Raw genomic sequence first — 21,150 nt, 5'->3', positions numbered from 1 at the left:
GGTGAGATGACTTGATATCGTTCCACAGAGTAATCTCCAATCTCACAACAAAGCCAACACAGCCACTCCCAACGAGATGGTCGATACCCCCAAACTCGCCGTCGCGACCCCCAGTCCAGCAGCAGTGAGCGCAACCATGGTCTCGTCGTTGAACTTCTTGACGAATTCGCGGTGTCTTCCCTCTTTGTCTTTGTCTTGCTTCTCGACTCCTGGTATCGTCATGGAGGTGAAGGTCAGCAAGTCGTAGTGTACTTTGTGGTCCGTGGGGGATAGGTAACGCACTTTCATCAGGCATCGTCGATTTGTATATCACCTTCGGCAAACGACAGATCTGGTAGCGATTTCTTGACTTGGCTTGCAGGTGTGTGGGATTCGTATGAGTAGAATGTGTAATCGCTCTTGCAATCTGAATGGAAGCGATCCGCTCATCTTCTAGAACAGACCACTCTATATATACCATCTACAAGGGTGGAGGAGCATATCGAAGAATGACGATTTATAATCCCCTACGAAGCACTGAGATGACTGAGATCCATCCATTTCCTACTGAACGTATCTCATCACCCACCCCACCCACACACGCTAGATTGAGATGATCTCAGACAACTTCATTCAGCTGTGCATCTCTTTTGATCCTTCCTCACCTTCCCACCCCTCCTTCCTTTGTCCATCAACAGATCACAAATGCCGGAATGCCACGATGGGCTATCTCAACGGTCATTGATATTCGGAATATACATGTACTAGTGCTCGTTGCGTGATTGCTCTCGAAGGCGATCACACACAGGCGCTGACCAAGCGTATTGATCGTAAAAAACCGAGAACACATCAACCAATCTATATCGACATATTACATATCGTCGTATACTTGACATACGTTATGTACATATTACTGATGCACCAATCAACCTAAAAGCTGGTTGAGAGGTATGAAAAGATATTACTCATATTGTTGCCCTTATAAAAGAACTCCCTCTGGTCAAGGAAGGAACCAAACACAAAACGAATCGGAACGAAGAGAAAGGAGAGAAACAGCGGTCTACTCTATATTGAAAGGAATGAAACTTGATGCAGGATTTGGTGATATATGTATATATGTGTGTATGTGTGCGTTGTGATTTTGATGAAAATAGAAACGAAATGAAATGAAGGAGTTCCCAAAGTAGTCCAGTCTACTATATCGTACTCAAATCTAGGTAGGTGGATAAGTCAGATTCGTAGGTATGATAACACCCCCATCTTCTCGAACGATGAATATGGGAGCTCGAGCGCCGGGTGGCAAGTTCGGTTCAGCAGCAGCCATGACTTCTTGGCTGGAGATTCAATCAGCTCAGCCCATCTCACCTGCAAGGTAGTCGTCACAAAGTCCACTCACCATCGAACCTCATTATATTGAGCCGGGGTAGAACCATAGTATACCACATGATGAGCATGTCCATCTGGCGCCCTGACGAAGTTCTTCCCATACCTGATGATAGCAAACGTACAAGGGAAGAAAAGGAAAGGAAGGGATCATCTAACCATTAGCCACACCATACATGCTAGGATACAGACAAAGATCGCTCACAAGGTCATCAACGGGGCTTCAGTCTGTGAGGTGTACTGCTGGTTGTACCTCGCGGGACCATGGTCCGCACTCAAGTGGGAGGGTAGCATGCGATTGGCGATCGGGAATGGCGCGTAGGGTTCAACAGGCTCGGTGGCGTATGGAGGGACGTAGAATGTGTATGTCGTTTGCTCTGTACTGACGATACTCCTATGGGTTAAATCGCACGGTCAGTTACGTTCCCCTTGATTCATCTACAAGCCAAGTACGACTCACCAGATACAACTATCACCAACGTCCATAGTCCACTGCATCCTATGCGTCTCCGGTGACGCAGTCATAGTAGGACTTGGCAAGTATTCCAATGAACCAGAGGACGATCCCCTCTTCTTGTGCAGCGGTCTAACAAACGGTCCATTCTTGCCCATCGAGCCCGTACGATGTCTGCGGACTGGTCCGCCATCCGTCGAAGAAGGCGGTAAAGGAACTTCAGGAATGTTAGGCGACATCAAAGAATGCGTAGATGATTTTCTGCTGTGCGTACCAAAGTAATCCAAAGTTGTCGAGGAATTCGAGCTGACAGGGCTCGAAGGTGTAGAAGGCAAGTTGATAGAAGCGTTATGAGGTGTCATTGGCAATATGCCGAATCGCTGTTGAGGGGTGTTAGGTACTGAATTGGGTCTCGATCCACCACGTTGAGGTATCTGAACGTTGGTCCATTTCCTTTCTTGTCGTACCAATTGATCTGATACTGCTTCTTGCGCACATCCTAACCAGAATGCTCCGTATCCCGGATCATTAGCCAGCCTTTCCATCGTATCCGTTCGGTAAAGTTCAAAAGCGACTTTCTGCAATTGGGATACCAGGTCACCAGCGTATTCGCCCAGAGGTAGTGATGTAGGGATATCAGCATTGTGACCATCCATTCCAACGGCGTCGGCATCTGACTCGATTCTTCGGACGATGAGAACTGGAGAAATGACTCCCGTCTGAAGTGACTGAAGCACTACTGTCGAGTTGTATCGGATCGGAGGGACAAGCATACTAGGAGCAATGATGTTTGCGGGTGGTGAAGGCCAGTCTGGATGAGGGGGAGGTGCCAGACTTGGACCACCAGGTCGATTCGGATCAACAAGCCATATAATGAACGATTCCCAGTTGTTGGCGTCGGCGGTAAATCCACTGAATGCAGAAACATTGGGGTATGTTGGTGGTAAGGCGCCAGTAACAGGTAGACCATCAGATCCCGTTATACGTGTGAAATCTGGCACGACAGAAAGGTATCTGGTTGAGGTGGTCTGTGATTTGACTCGGTTGAAAAGGGCGATTGTTGATCCGTGACTTATGATCACTACAATGAATTATGTCAGCTATGTCCAAGGGATGAACAAACAAACTCACTTTCTCCAGCTTTCGCGCTAGACTTCTTCTTAGACGGTTTACTAATCACTTTGATCTCCTTACTCTCGAATATTCCCAACGTCCTCTCATCACTGATATCTTGCAACGTGTTCTTCGATATTCCCCAACCGTTAGGTCCAGCAAAGACTTTCAGCGGAGCCTTGATAGTCACCAGAGCTTTCACTTCTCGTCTCTTACCATCATTATCCGAGATATGGAGGTTCTTTCCAGCAACATTACCGACAAAAGGCTGGTCATCCGTGTTGATCGCTTGGGTGTTGATCTTCTCGTCCAGGTTGTTACCGTTCACAGCGGTCCAGCTAACCGTAGCGTCCTTGACAGGTTGTTCACCTGTGAGACTGATGTTGATCCTCGGCGCTACAAGTGGAGATATCGGACAGCCGTCCTGAGCTTTGTTCCACCAGGAACCACCGATCAAAGTAGCTTGGGGATGAGGACAAAGGAAGCTCTTCTCCGTACCGTAACTCTTCTGACCAACCTTTGGACTCATCACAATGAGCTTCCGCTCTCCGAAAGCCAATCGATTGGGGGCATGAACATATTGACGCATAGCTTCATCCAGTGCACCCGGTGGGGGAGGAGCCGAGACCTGGAATGATGGCAAGTTGGATAGATGGTTCCGTGATGGTCCAGCGAGGTTTGAATAGTCTATCGCAGAAGAGGATTGAGGATCGTGATTCAGAGCTTTGCCGAGTGGTCTCGTCCATTCGTCCAACACATTCCCGCTCCAATCGTGTTGACCTTCGGCTGAACTGGAAGATGAAGATGATGCTCGACTGCCCATCAAAAGATCACTGAAGCTCTTGGTGGGTTTCAGATTCTGGGTCGTACCAAGCTGCGAAGGAGATATGGTTCCTTGCGATTGAGGTTGGTATACCTGTGGGACAGGCTGAAAGGTAGACTGCGATGGGAGATATTGGAAATCCTGAAACGAGACCCCTGCTTTATCGTTTGTGGGATAAAAGTCCGTCAAACTGGTGTTGGAAGGAAAGGTGTTATAACCATTGGGAAATGGGATGGGTAATCCGGGGGTTATCACTTCACCATCCGTAGAAGAGGTATCGACGGGTAAACCTGAAGGTGGATTGGAGGAATAGGCTGAATTTGGAGGGAATTGCGCAGGTGTCCTTGGAATCAGGAAGGAGGACGAATTGCTGGTGTCCACATTGAGGGAAGGGCGGTAGGAATACGATGACCCGTCATGATGACTACTGTAGCCTGAGCTATTGCTTGTATTGGTCGTCGTACCTGTCGAAGGAGCCGAGGTGGAAAGACCTGATTGGTGCATATCTATCAGGTCTAACACTCCATGTCCAGGACCTAAAGCGAGATTGAGACCCTCTTTTTCTTCAGAATCCTGTATAGGCTGGGAAAAATCGTTATTGTACGTCTGGGATCCAAACTATGAATATAACGTGGACTGATCAGCAACTTAGCCAGTATAGGGGAAGGACTGTACTTACTCCTGGTGCTGGGGGCCATTGGTATGACATGGAGTCTGGCTCAAGTGATGCGCTAGGGATGACAGGAAGACTAGAGATGGAGCTGATGGCACGTCTGTGTAAGTGAAGCGGTGCAGGTGCGGGTCGGCTGACAGCAGTATGCGGTCGATCGAAATTGCTGATATTGGGATCAAGATTAGTGGTGTTGAGTCGAGGGTTTTGCGAAGGAACCTGTTTTCGGTTGGGGAGGGGAGGGACGAGAAAAGACGGGTTGATGGTATTATTGTTGTGTTGTGACATTGTGAGTGCAGAGTAGATTATGAATTCGACACGAAAAGAGATGAGACCAGGTCAGCTTGAAGTTACAGTATTATAACGGACGATATCACACAAGGTAGGAAGAAGATGAAGGCGATGACGAATGTGAGGAAGGGAAATATGATTAGATATCAGGACCTAATAGTTCTGTCCGCACAAGGTCTCCATTATCCTCGTCTGGTAGATCATTGGGAAATTCAAACCCCTGATGCCCTGACCGACCACATGCTACCGTCCACAAACGTCTTCTCCTGATCCCCAACTTTCCATCGCGGCGACGAGACCGGGTCAGGGGTCCAATTCTTCTCCTTTCTCATCCCATCTCCATTTGTGTCCGTAGATAATCCTAACAGGTAGCTTTCTGACATTTGGAAGGGGGTCTCACGGAGATCACCGGACGCAGCTAGCCTCGAATACGCTCTACGACCTTTGGAAGCAAACTGCTCCTGGAGGATTTGGAGGATTTGCCTCGGACGCCGATGGGGATGGGAGGGCAAAGGAAAGAACAAAGAACCAGATTGGACAGTCAAAGGGATTGCAACTCACGTTCGAAGGGATTGCAACTCACGTTCGAAGGGATTGCAACTCACGTTCGGCCGTGTCCTACCAAAAGCTCAATGCTAACGATACTCCTTCTGTAGTTGAGATGGTGAGGTATATGCCGGTATGCTGAGCAAGCGGTAAGATGCTAGATGGTGGATATGCAGGTGAAGAGATACTGTTGATGGTGTTGCGATGCGATGATGATAGTGTTGAGTTGAGTGTAATGGGTAGAAACAATGCTTAGTCAGCGAAAGTGAAAGTCAAGGATGATGATATCCTTTAAAGGGATATGCTCGGTCGTTATCGTTATTGGTTGTTGTTGACCAAAGGTGGATGTTGATGTTGGTGTCGATATCGCTATGATAACATGAAGAGAACAAAGGAGATGACGAGGAGATATGGATACTCACCAGATATAAGTAGTAGCTGAAAAGTTATGCGAGGTTACAACTAATCGCTACAGAACACAAAAGAAGTGATCGAATCTTTATGTCTTTGGCAATTCCAATCGATATTTGATATTCGACAGATGAATGATGTCCGAGATATTGGGATGACCAATGAAGTGTCCTGGGACCCTATATGATTGCTGTGCTGTATAGGGTACAATCTCTCATTGATACCTTGACGAGGAGGAGAAGAAGAAGGGATGGAAGAAAGTTTAGGTTGATACGGTACGGTTAGGTATGTCGTACGTCCGGTGCCCGAGTTGTGCTGTTGATGATCCAATCAATATATTCCTTGATGGTCTTCCCTTTCCGCTTCGTATGTTATATCCGTTTGAGCCGAGTTGTAAGACAGTCGGTGCACCGTCTCCTAAACAGATGGATGGGCTGAGTACTGTGTAGTGGTAGTGGTAGTGGTTATTCGGACTTCGGTTAATTCAGCCAACCGTCAAGCTGTTTGATTGTGTCCTTTCTTGGCCGTGAGCTATTGCTAATTGATCCGCGGGTGGACAAGGACAGAAGGATGCTGAACGTGTTGGAATGGGATGGAAGTAGCTAGAAGTGCGTGCACGGGTATGATGGAAGGAGAGATTGTTGATGGGGATGAGCAACAACTGACAATAATGATATGGGATATGGATGATTGACGATAGGTAAAAGTGCGAATGCAGGCGGTACTCGTACACTCGTATGCTGCTCATTAGTCATTCTCATCTAGGCTTCCTCAGGCACACACCAAGCACTTATTCAGGGTAAAAAAACACACCTCTGAGCTGCTCCTCCTGACATCTCTGCATGAATTGATCTTACGTTACGGTATAATCGGACCTGTTCGTACATATCAACTACTTTGTTTTGCTCTTCCCTCATCCACGTTGCTGTTCCCTCTGACTCGTATCGGAGCATTCGAAAAGATAGTTGTTGGTCCCTGATCACCCCTTATTCCGTCACTTTTCCTCCTTGTCCCTCTTACTTAGTCGCTTTGCAGATGAGCTGCTGACTGGGGAAAATGTCCGACCCAACATCTGGTACTGCACGAGTACTCTACTCGTACCGTATGAGCAATCTTAATCTTAACACCCCCCGTCAGCACCGTCGGTCTTATCGCTTTACTTCTGGTCTGACGCTGAACACCGGGGCTGTGCAGAGCAAGAATGCGGAGACAAAACAGCCCTCTCGCTTGATGACGAGTGGAAAGTGAAAAAAGTAGTACGTTTGGCATGTTCCGGCCGAGGGATGAGGATGTATGTACATGCAGCACTACTACCTCCTCTTCCTTTTTCTAACGTTATCATGCCCCCAAAAAATAGAGAACAAATCAGGCATAATTGATTCCAGATGTAAAAAATGGGTGTACGGTGCCGCGCACGTACGTACGACTACTTATCTGAAGTGAAGAAATAGTTAGTACTGTATTTCGGTTCACGTCCTAAGTGAGATCTTCTACGAAGGGAGGGAGGGGTCTTTTGCACTTTGCACCTGCCCTTTGCTTGGGCGGTTGCATAAGAGTCAAAAAGTCCCCTAATCTTATCGGCTGACTTCGCTGGGGTAGAGAGAGAGAGGGATGTAAGGTTAATTAAAGCCATGCACCAGGTTGAATGATGAGTTATCCGAGATCGGACAATTTAACCGGAGCGACCAGGAGCAGTCAGTAGTACAGGTTCGGAGATCTTCGCCTTTACGCTTTATGTAATGGTCTGCTATTTCTTACGATAATGATCATCATGCATGGCACCGTCGTTGACCGTTGAACATCCTAGAATAGTCTACCAAACTTGCTGTGCTCGCACAGATGTGGCGTGTATTACCAGCTCACCTCCTCGTGATGTCTCATGCACTTCACTCGGCCGCCGCTTGCGTACCGACTCTTACCAACGTCTGAAGTCCAGGACGGGATTCCTTTGACACGGCGGACCGACAAGAAGGCAGTTCCCAATCACAACCAGTATAGTATCCATTTCAGAGTAGACATAGGTTTCAGGATGATGCAAGCACGGCAAAGGGGTTGATGTCTCACCATTGATGGATTAAGACACTTGCTTGTTCGGACCCTGCAAGTCGATGGAAGGGACGGCCGCCTCGTAAGCGATAAAGTTACGATGTCGATACTTGCTATGTGGCAACACGGACAATCATTGTTGGTAGATGGATTTGCAGTAGTCTCATGCACACCTCGTCAGACCTCACATCACATCACCAACCAGGACGAAACGAATTCACGGCTGTCCAATCCAAAACAGCCCAGACTCAATTGATGTGTTGTTCGGGAAATAGGGGTCTCAAATACAAACCAGGCCCATCACCTTCGTTACATATGAACATACAAACAAACAAATGCCACATCTCCTCTCCTCCCATGGTCGGGATATTGTCCAAAGTTTTGATCTTCGGAGGATGGATCTCACCATCACCTTCACCATCACTATCAATCATCTCAACGAACTGATTGAGAGAAATCGTAAGCCTTTGTTCGGGAAAACACAACATGACACGACTTTTCGAGGTGCTTCCAACCATAACGATCACCTAGGACGAGGGGTTTGGATATATATATATATATAATTGTATTTCCAGGTTCATCTCTTGCATCCTCTATCTCATCATCTCAAACACTTCACACTCGAAACGATCATTCAGTCAACATGTTTTTGAACAAGTTCAAGTTCAAAAGCGACAAGAAGCTCAAAGCTGGTGAGTAGCATTGACCTCCGGCTCCGTCACACTGTCCGACCCCTTGCTAAATGGGTACCGGATTGGGTTTTGCGGGCTCACAGGCTAGTAAGAATATCGGTATTCCCAATCCCAATGAATCTTCATCAGCCTCCATCAAAAGTTTCAAGAAAGTCATGAGATTGAGAGGAGGGTGCGATGATTGTTGCGATTGTGATAAGAATCCCGTAAGTGAAGGTTGACGATTGTACTCGCACACTACGCTGACATCCCATCGCTGTTGATGATGTAGGGACCGTAAGTGTCATACATAGCTGTTCTGATGGGTGATACAGGTTGCTAAATGGTGAGTCTGATAGACGAAACAGCGGTGGGGGTAATGTAGGCTGTGGAGGGGGTGGTGGATCATGTTAGTTCAGGTACAGATGCGGACGTCTCGTATATTCAGTATGGGAGATGTGGGAGGTTCTGTATTTACTGTATCTGAGTGAAGTGGCGTGATAATGGGCATGCAAGAGGATCAGCCATCCTGATGGTAAATGCTATTGCGCATGGCAACTAAGAATGCTTCAATCAAGGATCAATCTTACTTCACTCGCACACACACTGATACCTTGGACAGAACCACGTTCTGATGGTAACTACATCATCTCACATCACAGATATACACACACACAATTAGCCTGCCTCTCCCCCTTTTATACAGTAGCCACTTCGCCTCTCTTTTCCCTTTTTCTTTTCTTCTCCTTTCCTTTTCTTTACTCAACATCACTGACACGGCTCATCTTGCATGATGCCACTTCGCGATCTACTCAACAAACTAGCACATCCCTTTCATTCAGGTAAGTCCCCCTCTCAGCCAAGAACACCACATGAGCTGATGTGGGCTCCCTCCTCAAGCTCGAACCGCTGGAGAGTACGCTCAAGGAACTCCTGCATCTGTTCGAGATCGAGATGATACTTTGCGATTAAGAGGTGGATACTGTTCGACAAGAGGTGTACGTCTCATCTTTCCTGTCTCCTTCCTTGGCCACCCTCATGAAGCAAGTGGGCCTGACTTGATCTCGAACCATCTACAGATCGAGTAAGCTGTCATATATCATATTCATGATCGACATCCGAACCTTGATCCCTGATTTCCCATATGACCTAGCACATCACCATCCAAATCCACCGGAGATCCCACCAGTGGCAGCCCACCCACCGAGACCGGAGGAGGAGGATCAAGACCCGCCGGAGGGAGAGAAGGAGGTGGAGAAGATGGTGATGATCCTACTCCTCCCAATCCAAATTCCACCTCTCCTCCTAATACCGATTTTGTCACCGGCGGACCATTGGCAGGAGGAGACCAATCTCAATCTCACCTCAGCGTCCCTCATCCAACCCATACCACCGATACCGGCCATTCTGCCACTTCAGCTAGTCACTCTCATTGGCACGGATTTTCCTCCGGGGGACATGGTCATACGGACCATTCGACCTCTAGCGGAGGAGGAGGAGGAGGGGGTTTCACTTCGTCCTCTACCGGAGGGGGGTTTGGAAGTGGTGGAGGTGGATTCTAGATCTGACAAGAGTGATATTTGCCCGAGAATATCTAGGTAAGATGGGATAGGATAGGTGGTGATATACAGAGAAGGTGAAGGGTGGGGTTTGAACATGATTATGATTATGCATCCGATCAAACCTGCGTCCATCAATGGCCAATCCGGCGGTGCACATATTACACGTTTCTGATGGATGAATCGAGATCTCAACTTACTGTTCTGTTCAATGACGATCAATTTATTGCACACACACAACATACAAGTCAATGTCATCTTCCACGTATGCACCCTAGCGTGTTCACAACACTTCCTCAATAGATATATACGATTAACGATCTTTCTCTTTACAGTATCTTCTCCCACTCAGTCACACCAATATGAGGTTCAATTTTTTCAGCATCAAGACCAGAGATAGTCCCGGTGAGTGTTACGGTAAAACCTTATTAGTCTTAATCTGAATACTCTACCAACAGCTAGTGAAAGCGATACCATCAAATCCCCTGGAGAGTGTGCAAAGGTATCCAAAGTGGTGCTGAGAATCCGAGGTGGCTGTTGTTCAGGCAGAGGAGTAAGTCTCTCACCCCACTTGCTCTTGATGTATTGTGTGATATCAGCTGACACGGTTGCTATCCCCTCGTAGATCGAGTAAGTTCACCTCATCCTGAACCCTTTGAGTATATGGCAACTCCCTTACTCCTTGGCTGCTTATAGATGGGGCGACCAAGGGAATTATTCCTCGAGAGGACGTTCAAGCAGATCACGATCTGGTAATTGCGGTGGCGGTGGTGGAGGTGGTGGGTCATCGGGGGATGGAGGGGGAGGCGATGGTGGTGGTGGTGGTGGGGGGGGGGGCTGCGGAGGAGGGAACGGTGGTGGATAGGAAGATCAGAAGAGAAAGGATAAGTTATCTGACATTCAGTCCGTATGAGCTATCATCAGATTGACTTTGATCTTGATCACCATACCCATACCGTATTGTACATGCAGATAAGGTTAATATCTGCAAGCTTTATTGAGTATCCCTAACTCATGCTCTGCACTGGACACGCCGTGCTGCGTCCTTTGATCCTCAAAGAACGTCGTCTCGGTCACCGAGACGTCATCCATGCACCCAACGGATAGCATGACGCAACTGTGTACCGTGTACATAGAAGTCCAATCGAATCATCAGAGGGAGTATACTCTATATAACGCACCGAGTGTACTGTTACTCTCAGGTTCTATCCCAATCTGAATCGCTTTTCGCATGCAGTGTTGTATCTCAGATGCTCCGAAACTCAGATTCAGTCTCCCAGAGAGAATTGGGTCAGAGCTCACAACTATACATATTCATTGTCCATTCCAGCTGATCTTCCGATACACATAAAGATGGGATCCAGATCCTCCAGATCCAAGTCCAAATCCAAATCCATATCCATATCCAGTAAATCAAGTAAGTGATGTACGTTCTGCCGTACCTGGAACCCCAAGATCAATCTGACAGTACATACGTGTCCAGAGCGCCGTCACCCCTCCGATCCAAACCCCGATCCGAACCCGAACAGACGTCCAAGTCTCACAAACCCGAAATAGGGAATGGTTCAGGCAGCAGAACCAAGAAAGATGGTCCCACCGACGAAGATCAAGTGGACGTAGATGAGGATAAAAAGAAACCCCTCCCACCCTCATTTAGCGGTCTCACGAACGATCCCCATCCGCCCTCATTTAGTGGGATAGACGACGATCATCATCCGAATTCACCGTCATTTGCTGGATGGTCGGATCGACATTCCCCTCTGTCTGAGACGCACCATATGTCAGGTCATGCCGATGATCAACATTCGTTCTCCGGTGTAGGGGAGGATTGGAACAGGCATGGAGGACATGGTCACGATTGTGATCATTCCATTCCAGCGGGGATGGGATGAGTCATTCTGCTGGGATGAGCAGTAGTACTAGTGGGATGATGTGATGTATGAGGAAGTTTATGATTATGTCAGTATTCACAATGCACAACGGGTAACGCATGTGAGGGATGCAATATCCAATTGTTTCACCACTGCTACATATATTTCTGTATGTATCCCAAACATCCGTGTCCATGTTGGATTCATCCTTTGTGCTTAAACTGCCTTATTACTCTTCCCCACCCCCTTCCTGAACCTCTTAAACAAATTACTAGCCGCCAGCAATATTGCCCCCGATCCAATGATAGCACCGAATATCCCGAACGGTATAGAATCGAATGTCCCATTCGACCTATCCGTCGAGTTATCCGATGAAGTGTACGGAGTTTTGGAGTTGCTAGAACTAGACATTAAAGGGGTGGTACCTGATAAGATGGATTGGACTTTGATGAAGATTGATTCGATTATTGGTTTGTTATCGTCCTGCAGGGGGGTTGCAGTTAGCATAAACAAGATCAGCAAACAAAAACAGCATTTTACTCTTCTATCTTTCTTGCTTGTTATTTGTTCATGCAACTCCACATTAAGCGACAAAAGTAACAAGCAGATCAAACAACCAAATTCAAAACAAAGGGACACCACACTCACAGCACCTTTCTTCAACCTCCCGCTCAACCCTTCGAAATCCAATTTCAACCCATCAAAGCTCTTCTTCACTTTCCTACTATTTTGTTCGAGCACCTCCAACTTGTTCGACAACTCATCGATATCCCTATTTCCCGAACTGGTCAGTTTCTTCTTCTGTTTCGCCTCGGCAGTAATTTCATGTTCATGTTTATAGACGGGCACGATGAAATCATCTTCGTTGATTGGGTTGGTGATTTTTTCGATCTTGTCGTTGATTATGTCCATGGCGGATGTTAGGGCGAACTGGTAAGATACCAGTGCTTCGGCTATTCGCGCGTCCTGCAGCCATGGAATGAATGAGTCAGCTCAGCCCGATACAATGAGGAGGAATGACACCGTTACAGGGGGAGACACGTTTTGAAAGCATAGAGAACTTATGGTCAGAGGGACGACCATCACTCACAAAGGCAGCTTGCACGACTGGATCAGACGGATCTCCAGAAGCAGCCCTAACAGCTATTGCTTCACTCGAATCACGGAATCTCCATGGCTTGTATGGTTTTCCATTCTCGTCAGGCATATTGACACAGATGACTGAAAGCGAAAGAAATAGGTGATCAGCCGTGTTGCCATGCTATTTTCGCGGATCGTTCTCTGTTCATATCACCGATGATCTTGATAACCACTGGCTAGATAGCTTGACCCCTCCCATACTTGATATCACTCCACGCTCCTCCAAGTCACCTCACCACAAGATATCATCGTGACGTAAAAATAGTCAACTCACTATGCTGCACCTCGCCATTAACGAAATCCTCCTGGAACGTCCCCTTAGCACTCCCCCTATTAATCAGAAACGCCGTCGGCCTCCCGTTCTCAGGCGCCTTGGGACACCTCGGCCCGTTCACCCCCCTAAATTTTGCATTTTCATGTACCGTGTTTCTCAGTACCGTAAAGCTCGTGGCGGACGAAACGACAATACCGTATCCGAAGTGATCGCCTTCGAGGTAATTGTCCGTGACTGATGCGGAGTGGACGGTGGATTCCGTATCGTCCGACCATGATGATGGACCGATGACGATACCGACTTTGAAGTATCGCCCAAAGGCGTGGAGGTGGTTGTGGTGCACTGAGACCAGCATGTAGTCGCCTTGCCAGGGGTCGTAGTCTACTAGGTTGATTCCTGGGAAAGGGGGTATGTGTATTAGTAGCATAGCATAGAAGAAATTCCTTGTACAGTCTTGACAGTGGGTGGGATAGATCATAGTCTTAAGGTACATGAAGAAGGAATATGTCAAACTGCACTCACCTCCTAGGACGACCCTCGTCCGTGAATATACGTGATTATTCCTCACCTCACTCCCCGCCGAACCGAATAATACGATCGCACCGTCCGTCGTGTCATACACGATCTAAGAAATGGGACCAACCAAAGGTCAACATTGCTCTTACTTCAATCTAATGGACGACATAGTGCAGCCTACTCACATTCTTCTCAACCAGTGAATCCTTGCAAGCCAAACTTATCCCGTCTGCTCTGGGATTACCAAACGGCGGTTCCAACTCGTTCTGCCCATCATAATCGTCGTCCCATTCTTCTCCACATGGGCCCTAACGCCGAACAGCAAGACACATCAGTCCCTACCCCTTGATATTATGCAACTGATGTTGATGGAGAGGTACGACCCGACTCACAATCTCGTTGTTTATCACCTTTCCATATCTGCACTGTTTCCTATCACCCTCACGGAAATGCAAAGCGCTCCATCCTCTAAACCCGAAGTGGATGAGCCATTAGCAACACATCTACCTGTAGTATGACACGTTATAACATAACCAATGTACGCACCTCGGTTCATACAGCTTACAATCCCTTACGACCTGTCTCTCGGCATTTCCAACTTCTATCAGTGCGTCCCCTTTGGGTATCCTAAGTAATTGAGGTCGATTCCCATCTATTATGAGTGATTTAATAGTCGCGTAGGAACATTGTTGACAGTCGGCCCTAAATAACCATGCAAATCATATCAGGATTAGAACCAACCCACCGAAGCATATAAATATGAATCGAGATCCAATGCAAGGGAAGGGAAGGAATCGAAGGTTTACAAGTAGAGCCAAAACCCACCTGATAGCTGCCGACTGATCAATCCCCTCAACAATCAACATAGCCCTATTCAGCCCCTTCTCGTCATTCTCAGTCGTGAGCGTTTGCTTCTCCGCTGTAAATAGGATAGAAGAGTTGAGTCGATGCACTGAGCCTGAACATAACGTTACGGTCGTTCCTGCTCCTCCTGCAATGATACCACGCCAACATTGGATCAGTGGTACTCCCAGATAGTCAGATGAGTGTGGAGGAGAGAAGACGCGTACCCCTCGAGAACGCAGCATTGATAGGTCCCTCGTTACCTGACGGTATACATGTCCTGGCAGTCTGAGGTTTCTGTATGTCCTGAGCTTGAGCTTGAGCTGAAGATAGGAGGGGGAGGAGGAATAGCGATAGGTGTAAGGATGAGAGGAGCATGGTGGTGGTGGGTGGTCGGCTGGAGGTGCTATATACGCATGGGTCTGGGTCTGGATGTGTATAAGTATGGGTATGGATGATGGATAGTTGTCAGTCTGTTGTTCTAGGTGGTCTTCCATGGAAGTCTATACAAGTCGACCCATACCAATATTCCCATCGCTGTTCTACTTTTCCTTTTGTGTGGACGCGTAAATAGCAATCAATCTAATGGTGGATTCAGGGATTTCATTGATATATTCAGGAACAATTAAGTCTAATCATCTCTTCTAATCCAACCTAGCGGAACCAATTTGACCCATCCCATCGCAAAATCAAAATTATCTATCGAGCAGGTGCATCATCGTCTCCTAGATGTTGATGAACAGTTGATGATGATAACATCCATCTGCTGATGATACAACATCACACATATACCATCTAACCCACAATGTCAGGTGAGCCATCCCTCAACATCTCTTCATCAAAGCAAAAACTAACACTTGATCACGTTTACAGCTCCCAACGAAGCAGGCCTAGGTTCTTCCTTCACGGCAGGAGGGCAAGACCCCGGCATACCCGTCCAACCTTCCAAGATTGCCAAAAACTCCAGACTGCCAGCTACGATGGTGAACTCCGGTGGGCAGATCCAGAAATCGCAGAAGAAGGGATCAAAGAATAAGCAGATATCGAAGAAGCAGAAGGCTAGGAATGAGAAGGGTAAGGAGAGGGCGGTGGAGTTGAGTGAGAAGTTGGGGAATAAGGTTAAGGAGAGAGAGGAGAAGAAGGTGGGTTATTGCGATTTATTCTGGATGATACGAGGGAGAGAAAGGAGGGGCGGTGTTGGTGTTTGTTCGGTTGAGTGGGATATCACGTTGCTCATTGGAGTGCTTGCTTATCGTATTCCTCTCTTGAACCCTTTCCACCACTCCTGTTCAATTAGATCCTTAGACAGAGTACTGATCATGTGTATGTTATTTCACTATAGGCCAAGAGGCAAAGAGCGAAGAAAGCCTGGGAGTGAGCGGAGTGATATATGTCAAGGTGGAAAGGAATGCATGACAGCGAGCATAATGATAATGCTATAGAAGATAGACCAGACAAGTGGTATTCTTAGGTCCAGTCAGAATTGTATGTATGTACACTTTTCTTTGTGAGATGTATTATCGGTCTATGTAATCGTCTTACTGTGCAATCCTCGTGCACTTACTGATAGACTTGATGTTGCTGAACATCACGGCGATGTTGCTGAAATTCTGAGGTGAGGTGGATGTGTGATCATACGAAGTCACAGTCCAAGCAAACTCAGTACCATGCGAATAACGATCCCACCTCCAGGATGTATAATGCTGATATGTATTATAATTCATGAACGTTCTTTCAGTTCTCATTACTGACCAAGATGAACCTCCTCTGAACATACTGAAAATCTTCATTTCATTCCATATCATACCTTTGACTAAACTATCAACCTGAAACGACCCCACCCTCATCCCCACGCACAGACCCATCACACCCAAATCCACGATCCACAATCCTCATTTCCTGAATCTCGTCTGGTCTTTGACAGTGCGAATACCGCCGGCATTAGCTCATTGCATCAAACGGACGGACCATGTCATGTGCTAATTTGTTAACACGTTGAAAGTGTACTCATTTACCATCCTTTGGAGAGGTCCAGACCATGATGACCATCAAAACGTTTGATAAGGTATCACGTCGGAACAAGAAACGTTTAAGAGTCGAGTGTATAGGAAGATTCCGGAATGAAATGGATAACAGAATAAAGGTATATAAGATACTGATTTCAGAGGACCTCACGACCGACTTGCTTCAAAGCAACAATCAAAGATCAATCAGAGTCTTAACCAACATCTCACAAATCAGTCAGTAAGGGTTCAACTTGATACAGTATAAAATGGGTATATTCGATTCTTTCAAATCAAAAGAAGATCATCGTCCATCAAAGGTGAGTATGATACGTCTTCTCATTTGCCACTCACTCTATCCCTATATATCCTCCATCCCACGCAGTATGGACAGCATCGCATGTCCTTACTTTTCTTCTCACTCACTTCTTGGTGTAGATACAGACTCATCGTCCCTTCGACCCACTCGATCAAGGACGACCACAGGTTATTCATCAAGGTATTCCTCTGCGCCGACGTGAGTACCGTACTAGTTCTCTTCATATCCACGTGTTCACCATACATCATACACCAAACACCATTCATCGTACATCACAGGACACCTCTGCCAACAAACATACAATAGACAATTGCTGATCCCTCCCACAGCTCACGATGCCCCTCACCCACCCGAACACGAACCGACGAACTTTCCCGCATAATCTCCCAGTCCATCACCTACCCTAACCCTTCTCCCTCTCCATCTTCTCTCCCTCATGAGAGTGGAGGTAATGGACTAGACCTAGGAAGGATCAAATCCAATCTATCCTCACTATCTATCAAGCTCAAATCGCACAGACAACTCAATCTCAACCTTGACGATGGGTCAGAGAAGAAGAGTGAGAAAGGGAAGGCACCAGAAGGGTTTAAAGCGTTTGTGCAGAGTGCGAAGGAACATAATCCGGGGTATAGAACGGAAAAATTGAGTATACTGAAGCCTGTTTCGAAGGGGGATGGGTATGGGTGGTTTATGGATAGGCAGAGGGGTGGAGGGGTTGATGAGTAGATCACAGGGGGCTTGGGTTTGAATTAGATAAGATAGATGGAGGACCATGGTTCAACGGGGTGAAGGATTTGTATATTGGATTTATGATTTTTCACGTTCATTCTTGGGTATACCTGATAAGTTAATGTACAGTATATTGTATATATCATTCTGACATAGAGACAAGTGGCTATATTATAGAGAGAAAGAGATGAACAGAAACGGTACGATGGTCGACTTGACTTGGTCAGAAGGTCTAGCGTCCAAGCACAAGTACACAAGCATGTCACTTCACACTTTCGTGATTATTGTTGAGGATTCACCGAACATTATGATATATCACACAATTTGACATTGACTCGTTGAAGCTCTACTATAGTATATACAGTTAAGCCAAATCACCTCAAGAAAGCTTCCCCTACGAACGGAAATGGCATTTCCCCCTTTTCCGCTCTGTTAACGCAGAAGACATTTCCAAATGTCTAAACCATACAGCCTGATGTTAACATCGATCCTTTTCTACATTCTAGCTTATCATTGTTTGACCGTTACATCCGAATACCTCAATATATACAACTCTAACTCTAACCCCAGTCCAACATCTCTATTTCTCATCATGTTTCCTCAAAAAATCAGAAACGTAGAAATCTCCATTAAGACTCAAAAGGTTCGCTATTCTAGGGTGAACTTCTACGTGGAACGTATCCCATGGGAAGGATTCGCCGTCTAAAAGGAATCTCAAATATCAGCTTGTTATATTTCCTGACCAAAGCAAGAGGTAGTCACACATCTGTGTATAGTTATTCCTGAGGTGAAATTTGAGTAACGAAACGTACCTATCGTAAATATCGGTTGACCCTCTTTATCCAGATTTTCAACTACGAGTGCGGAAACTACCATCGCAACGTACCATCCAAATCAGCTCATCTAAATGTCAAATCACAAGAGGGAAGAGCAATTCGTACCCACCCTTATAATAATGTTGACATTCCAACCAATACGCCTCACCCTTCTCCGCCCCAGTGATAGCATTGGCCATCATCATCCGTGGTACGATTGACTGAACGACCACGTCGATCAGACCGTCTCCTGAGATCGAAACGGGCCATTGCATTAGGTCGCGTGCTACCCAGGGCATCATACCGGCGCTAAGGACGAATGATTAGCATCAGCGATTCACTCTTACATACAATACTGACATTCGATGTCATCAGGTGAATTTGATGAATTTGGAAGCACTACTCACTAGAAATACAGCACGCCCTCGCCATCTATCCAATCTCCCTTCTTCGCCACCACCTGGTGGCCATCACCAGCACCTGACCTGACAAGTCCATTCGCAGATCTACCCCTCAAAGAACCTATCGATGATCTCTTGAGTGTCGACTTGGACACAGCACCCCAACTATCTATCGTCACCCATGTCGAATCAGGTTCTAAAGGCTTAGCTTCGGGGATAGGCCCATGATCAGGTACGTATTCTCCGTCTTCTCCTCCCTGTCCTTCATCACCACCGTCGGTAGAATCAATCACCTGCCCATCCGATAAGGGCAAGGGAGTTCTCAAGCCATCATCTCGCGTCGTACTTGTCTTGATGTTCAGCCCATTCACTCCATTCACCAAAGGGTCTGTACCGCCTCCCCAAACTTTATCGTCCCTTGCTATCCTCTGCTTGACTCTATCTCTCGCCTTCCTTGCCATAGAGATCTTATCGTCCTCCACAACCTTCAACTGTATCTTCACCTTTATACTCTTATTGCTCACTATCCCCCTCAGAAAACCATACACAAATCTACTATCTCCCATCCACCTCAGATGCTCTGTACCGATATCCAGATCTACCATTAGACCTAGTGCGGTGGAGAGGAAGCAGAATCGACGTGTTTGAGAGGGGAGGAGGAGGACGGAGCAGAGGTCGATGGGGATTGTTTGGCCTGAAAATCCACAAGGAAGCGAATCAGTATCAATTGGCAGAAACGTGGGAGAGGGGAGGTTGGGGTAAGCGAGATGTAGCATACCTTTGATTATGTTTAGTGCGGCTAGGGGTATATTGAAGGTATCCTTCACTCCGAAGAGATTGGTACAGACAGCGTTGGCGGAGCCTGTAAAAGGTTTCACAGGTTTAGCTGAAAGATCAGAAAGAAAGAATGATGTTGTTGAGGTTGAGGAAGGTAACAGGGGCATGGGGCGGCCACACTTACCCGTCGGTATAGGTGCGATGGGGATCTTCAAAGCTTTCTTAGCGTCTGATCTCGAGGCTAGGCCGTTTAACACTTCATACACCAGTCCATCGCCCGAGGCAGTAGCGATGACACTGATGTGACAGAGAGCGAGATATCAGCGCCAGTCGCTTGAGCTACTTCGTTCCAAGTCCTAGTCGACGCTCACTCGTAATCCAGCTCAATAGACTTAGTGATTTCCTCAGCATGCAATCTATGCGTCGTCTCTGGTTTGGAAAGTATCATCAGCTACACCATCTACGATCAGAGTTACGTAGCTGACCTACCTCTAAGGTCTATCTGGCATTCTGCAGATTGTAAGATTGGTAATACACTATCATGGACTATACTTCTGCCTTTCCCTTTCCCTCCAACAGGATTGACAAGTAATAAGACTTTCTTATTTCGTTTGATGCCTGTGTACAACAAGTGTTCATGTAAGCTTTGATACCCCCTCAGATATACCGGTATCTAGTCACTCCAGCGCACTGGATGAGCTCGAGAATCCCTCTTCCAGTACAACATCGCTTACATCCCCTGCTCTGCAACGTATGATCTAATTGTCATCATGACCTCAAGCCCAAACTCACCTCGATAAGCCAACCCCATAATATTTCCACACCACTCCTCCGCCTCGGGGATATTGATAGGTTCGACCAGTACATGCAGCTTCGTCAATTTCAGTGTATCCCCCTTCCCCACCAGAGTATGCAAGTCCAATCGTTGATTCTGACCTTGACCTGATCCCGCTTTAGTGGTAGAGGAAGCTGTTAATTTGGCTAAGAGGAAATTACGTATAGGGGTGGATACGAGTCGCTTGGGTGCTATTTGAGTATTCCAGTATGTCAGTGGTTTGGAAAGAGATTAGGTGGTCAGACTTAACTTACGCCTTCCGTCTCTTGATAATTGCAGGACATCCAATCTATCATCTTCGACAGTCAATAGACCGCGCTTATCGTTGTGGAGGATTACTGGGAGGTCTTGATGCCTTGTTAGGGATGTCATGGTGTGTGGTAGGGGAGGGAGCTGAAGACTAGAGATGGGTTTTCAACGTATCGAAATGCTTTATATATCTATACTCAGTTGTTGCTTTGCTTTGGTCGCTCGTCATTTACTTTACGAGTACTCTAGGTCATCTCGGTCTCGGCTAATGGCCGCACGGCCCATACAAATATACAAATGAAGAGATCTCGGTGATAAAACACCCCAAGTCACTGAAGGTAAAAATGGTGATGTCATCATTTTCCAGCAGCGCGGGTCTATTCGAGTATATGAGACGAGATAAAAGATAAGAGACTCGATACTGCGGCTGCT

At 46.8% G+C, this 21,150-nt stretch overlaps 8 protein-coding genes across 8 annotated transcripts; 4 read left to right on the top strand and 4 right to left on the bottom strand.

The window, feature by feature from the left end:
* Positions 1 to 42: 42 nt before the first annotated feature.
* I302_106713 (uncharacterized protein) lies at positions 43 to 288 on the bottom strand (the record flags this gene model as incomplete). The annotated part of the gene is made up of 1 exon (XM_019192635.1): positions 43 to 288. The coding sequence occupies one exon, from the start codon at positions 286 to 288 to the stop codon at positions 43 to 45; it is 246 nt and encodes an 81-aa protein (XP_019045632.1).
* A 904-nt stretch (positions 289 to 1,192) lies between these two features.
* I302_106712 (uncharacterized protein) lies at positions 1,193 to 4,710 on the bottom strand (the record flags this gene model as incomplete). Its single annotated transcript, XM_065870322.1, has 6 exons — positions 1,193 to 1,313; positions 1,376 to 1,468; positions 1,568 to 1,756; positions 1,823 to 2,897; positions 2,948 to 4,370; positions 4,432 to 4,710. The coding sequence occupies 6 exons, from the start codon at positions 4,708 to 4,710 to the stop codon at positions 1,193 to 1,195; spliced, it is 3,180 nt and encodes a 1,059-aa protein (XP_065726394.1).
* A 4,470-nt stretch (positions 4,711 to 9,180) lies between these two features.
* On the top strand, positions 9,181 to 9,949 carry I302_106711 (uncharacterized protein; the record flags this gene model as incomplete). Its single annotated transcript, XM_019192638.1, has 3 exons — positions 9,181 to 9,229; positions 9,288 to 9,471; positions 9,541 to 9,949. The coding sequence occupies 3 exons, from the start codon at positions 9,181 to 9,183 to the stop codon at positions 9,947 to 9,949; spliced, it is 642 nt and encodes a 213-aa protein (XP_019045635.1).
* A 1,350-nt stretch (positions 9,950 to 11,299) lies between these two features.
* Positions 11,300 to 11,838, top strand: I302_106710 (uncharacterized protein; the record flags this gene model as incomplete). Its single annotated transcript, XM_019192640.1, has 2 exons — positions 11,300 to 11,367; positions 11,430 to 11,838. 2 exons carry the CDS (start codon positions 11,300 to 11,302, stop codon positions 11,836 to 11,838), a joined length of 477 nt encoding a protein of 158 aa, XP_019045637.1.
* A 195-nt stretch (positions 11,839 to 12,033) lies between these two features.
* Positions 12,034 to 14,968, bottom strand: I302_106709 (uncharacterized protein; the record flags this gene model as incomplete). Its single annotated transcript, XM_019192641.1, has 10 exons — positions 12,034 to 12,300; positions 12,466 to 12,783; positions 12,908 to 13,038; positions 13,232 to 13,627; positions 13,754 to 13,856; positions 13,933 to 14,055; positions 14,140 to 14,215; positions 14,294 to 14,449; positions 14,573 to 14,738; positions 14,818 to 14,968. The coding sequence occupies 10 exons, from the start codon at positions 14,966 to 14,968 to the stop codon at positions 12,034 to 12,036; spliced, it is 1,887 nt and encodes a 628-aa protein (XP_019045638.1).
* A 427-nt stretch (positions 14,969 to 15,395) lies between these two features.
* Positions 15,396 to 15,968, top strand: I302_106708 (uncharacterized protein; the record flags this gene model as incomplete). The annotated part of the gene is made up of 3 exons (XM_019192642.1): positions 15,396 to 15,402; positions 15,464 to 15,732; positions 15,933 to 15,968. The coding sequence occupies 3 exons, from the start codon at positions 15,396 to 15,398 to the stop codon at positions 15,966 to 15,968; spliced, it is 312 nt and encodes a 103-aa protein (XP_019045639.1).
* Positions 15,969 to 16,979: 1,011 nt separating this feature from the next.
* Positions 16,980 to 17,638, top strand: I302_106707 (uncharacterized protein; the record flags this gene model as incomplete). The annotated part of the gene is made up of 2 exons (XM_019192643.1): positions 16,980 to 17,110; positions 17,242 to 17,638. 2 exons carry the CDS (start codon positions 16,980 to 16,982, stop codon positions 17,636 to 17,638), a joined length of 528 nt encoding a protein of 175 aa, XP_019045640.1.
* A 583-nt stretch (positions 17,639 to 18,221) lies between these two features.
* Positions 18,222 to 20,841, bottom strand: I302_106706 (uncharacterized protein; the record flags this gene model as incomplete). The annotated part of the gene is made up of 10 exons (XM_065870321.1): positions 18,222 to 18,343; positions 18,454 to 18,510; positions 18,587 to 18,765; positions 18,864 to 19,551; positions 19,636 to 19,719; positions 19,819 to 19,931; positions 20,006 to 20,063; positions 20,124 to 20,252; positions 20,427 to 20,660; positions 20,724 to 20,841. The coding sequence occupies 10 exons, from the start codon at positions 20,839 to 20,841 to the stop codon at positions 18,222 to 18,224; spliced, it is 1,782 nt and encodes a 593-aa protein (XP_065726393.1).
* Between the last annotated feature and the right edge of the window lie 309 nt (positions 20,842 to 21,150).

The sequence above is a fragment of the Kwoniella bestiolae genome, chromosome 5 (genome assembly GCF_000512585.2).
Source record: "Kwoniella bestiolae CBS 10118 chromosome 5, complete sequence".
NCBI classification, from domain to species: domain Eukaryota; kingdom Fungi; phylum Basidiomycota; class Tremellomycetes; order Tremellales; family Cryptococcaceae; genus Kwoniella; species Kwoniella bestiolae.
Note: the sequence above shows the minus strand (reverse complement) of the source record. Positions and strands in the feature narration are given on the sequence as shown.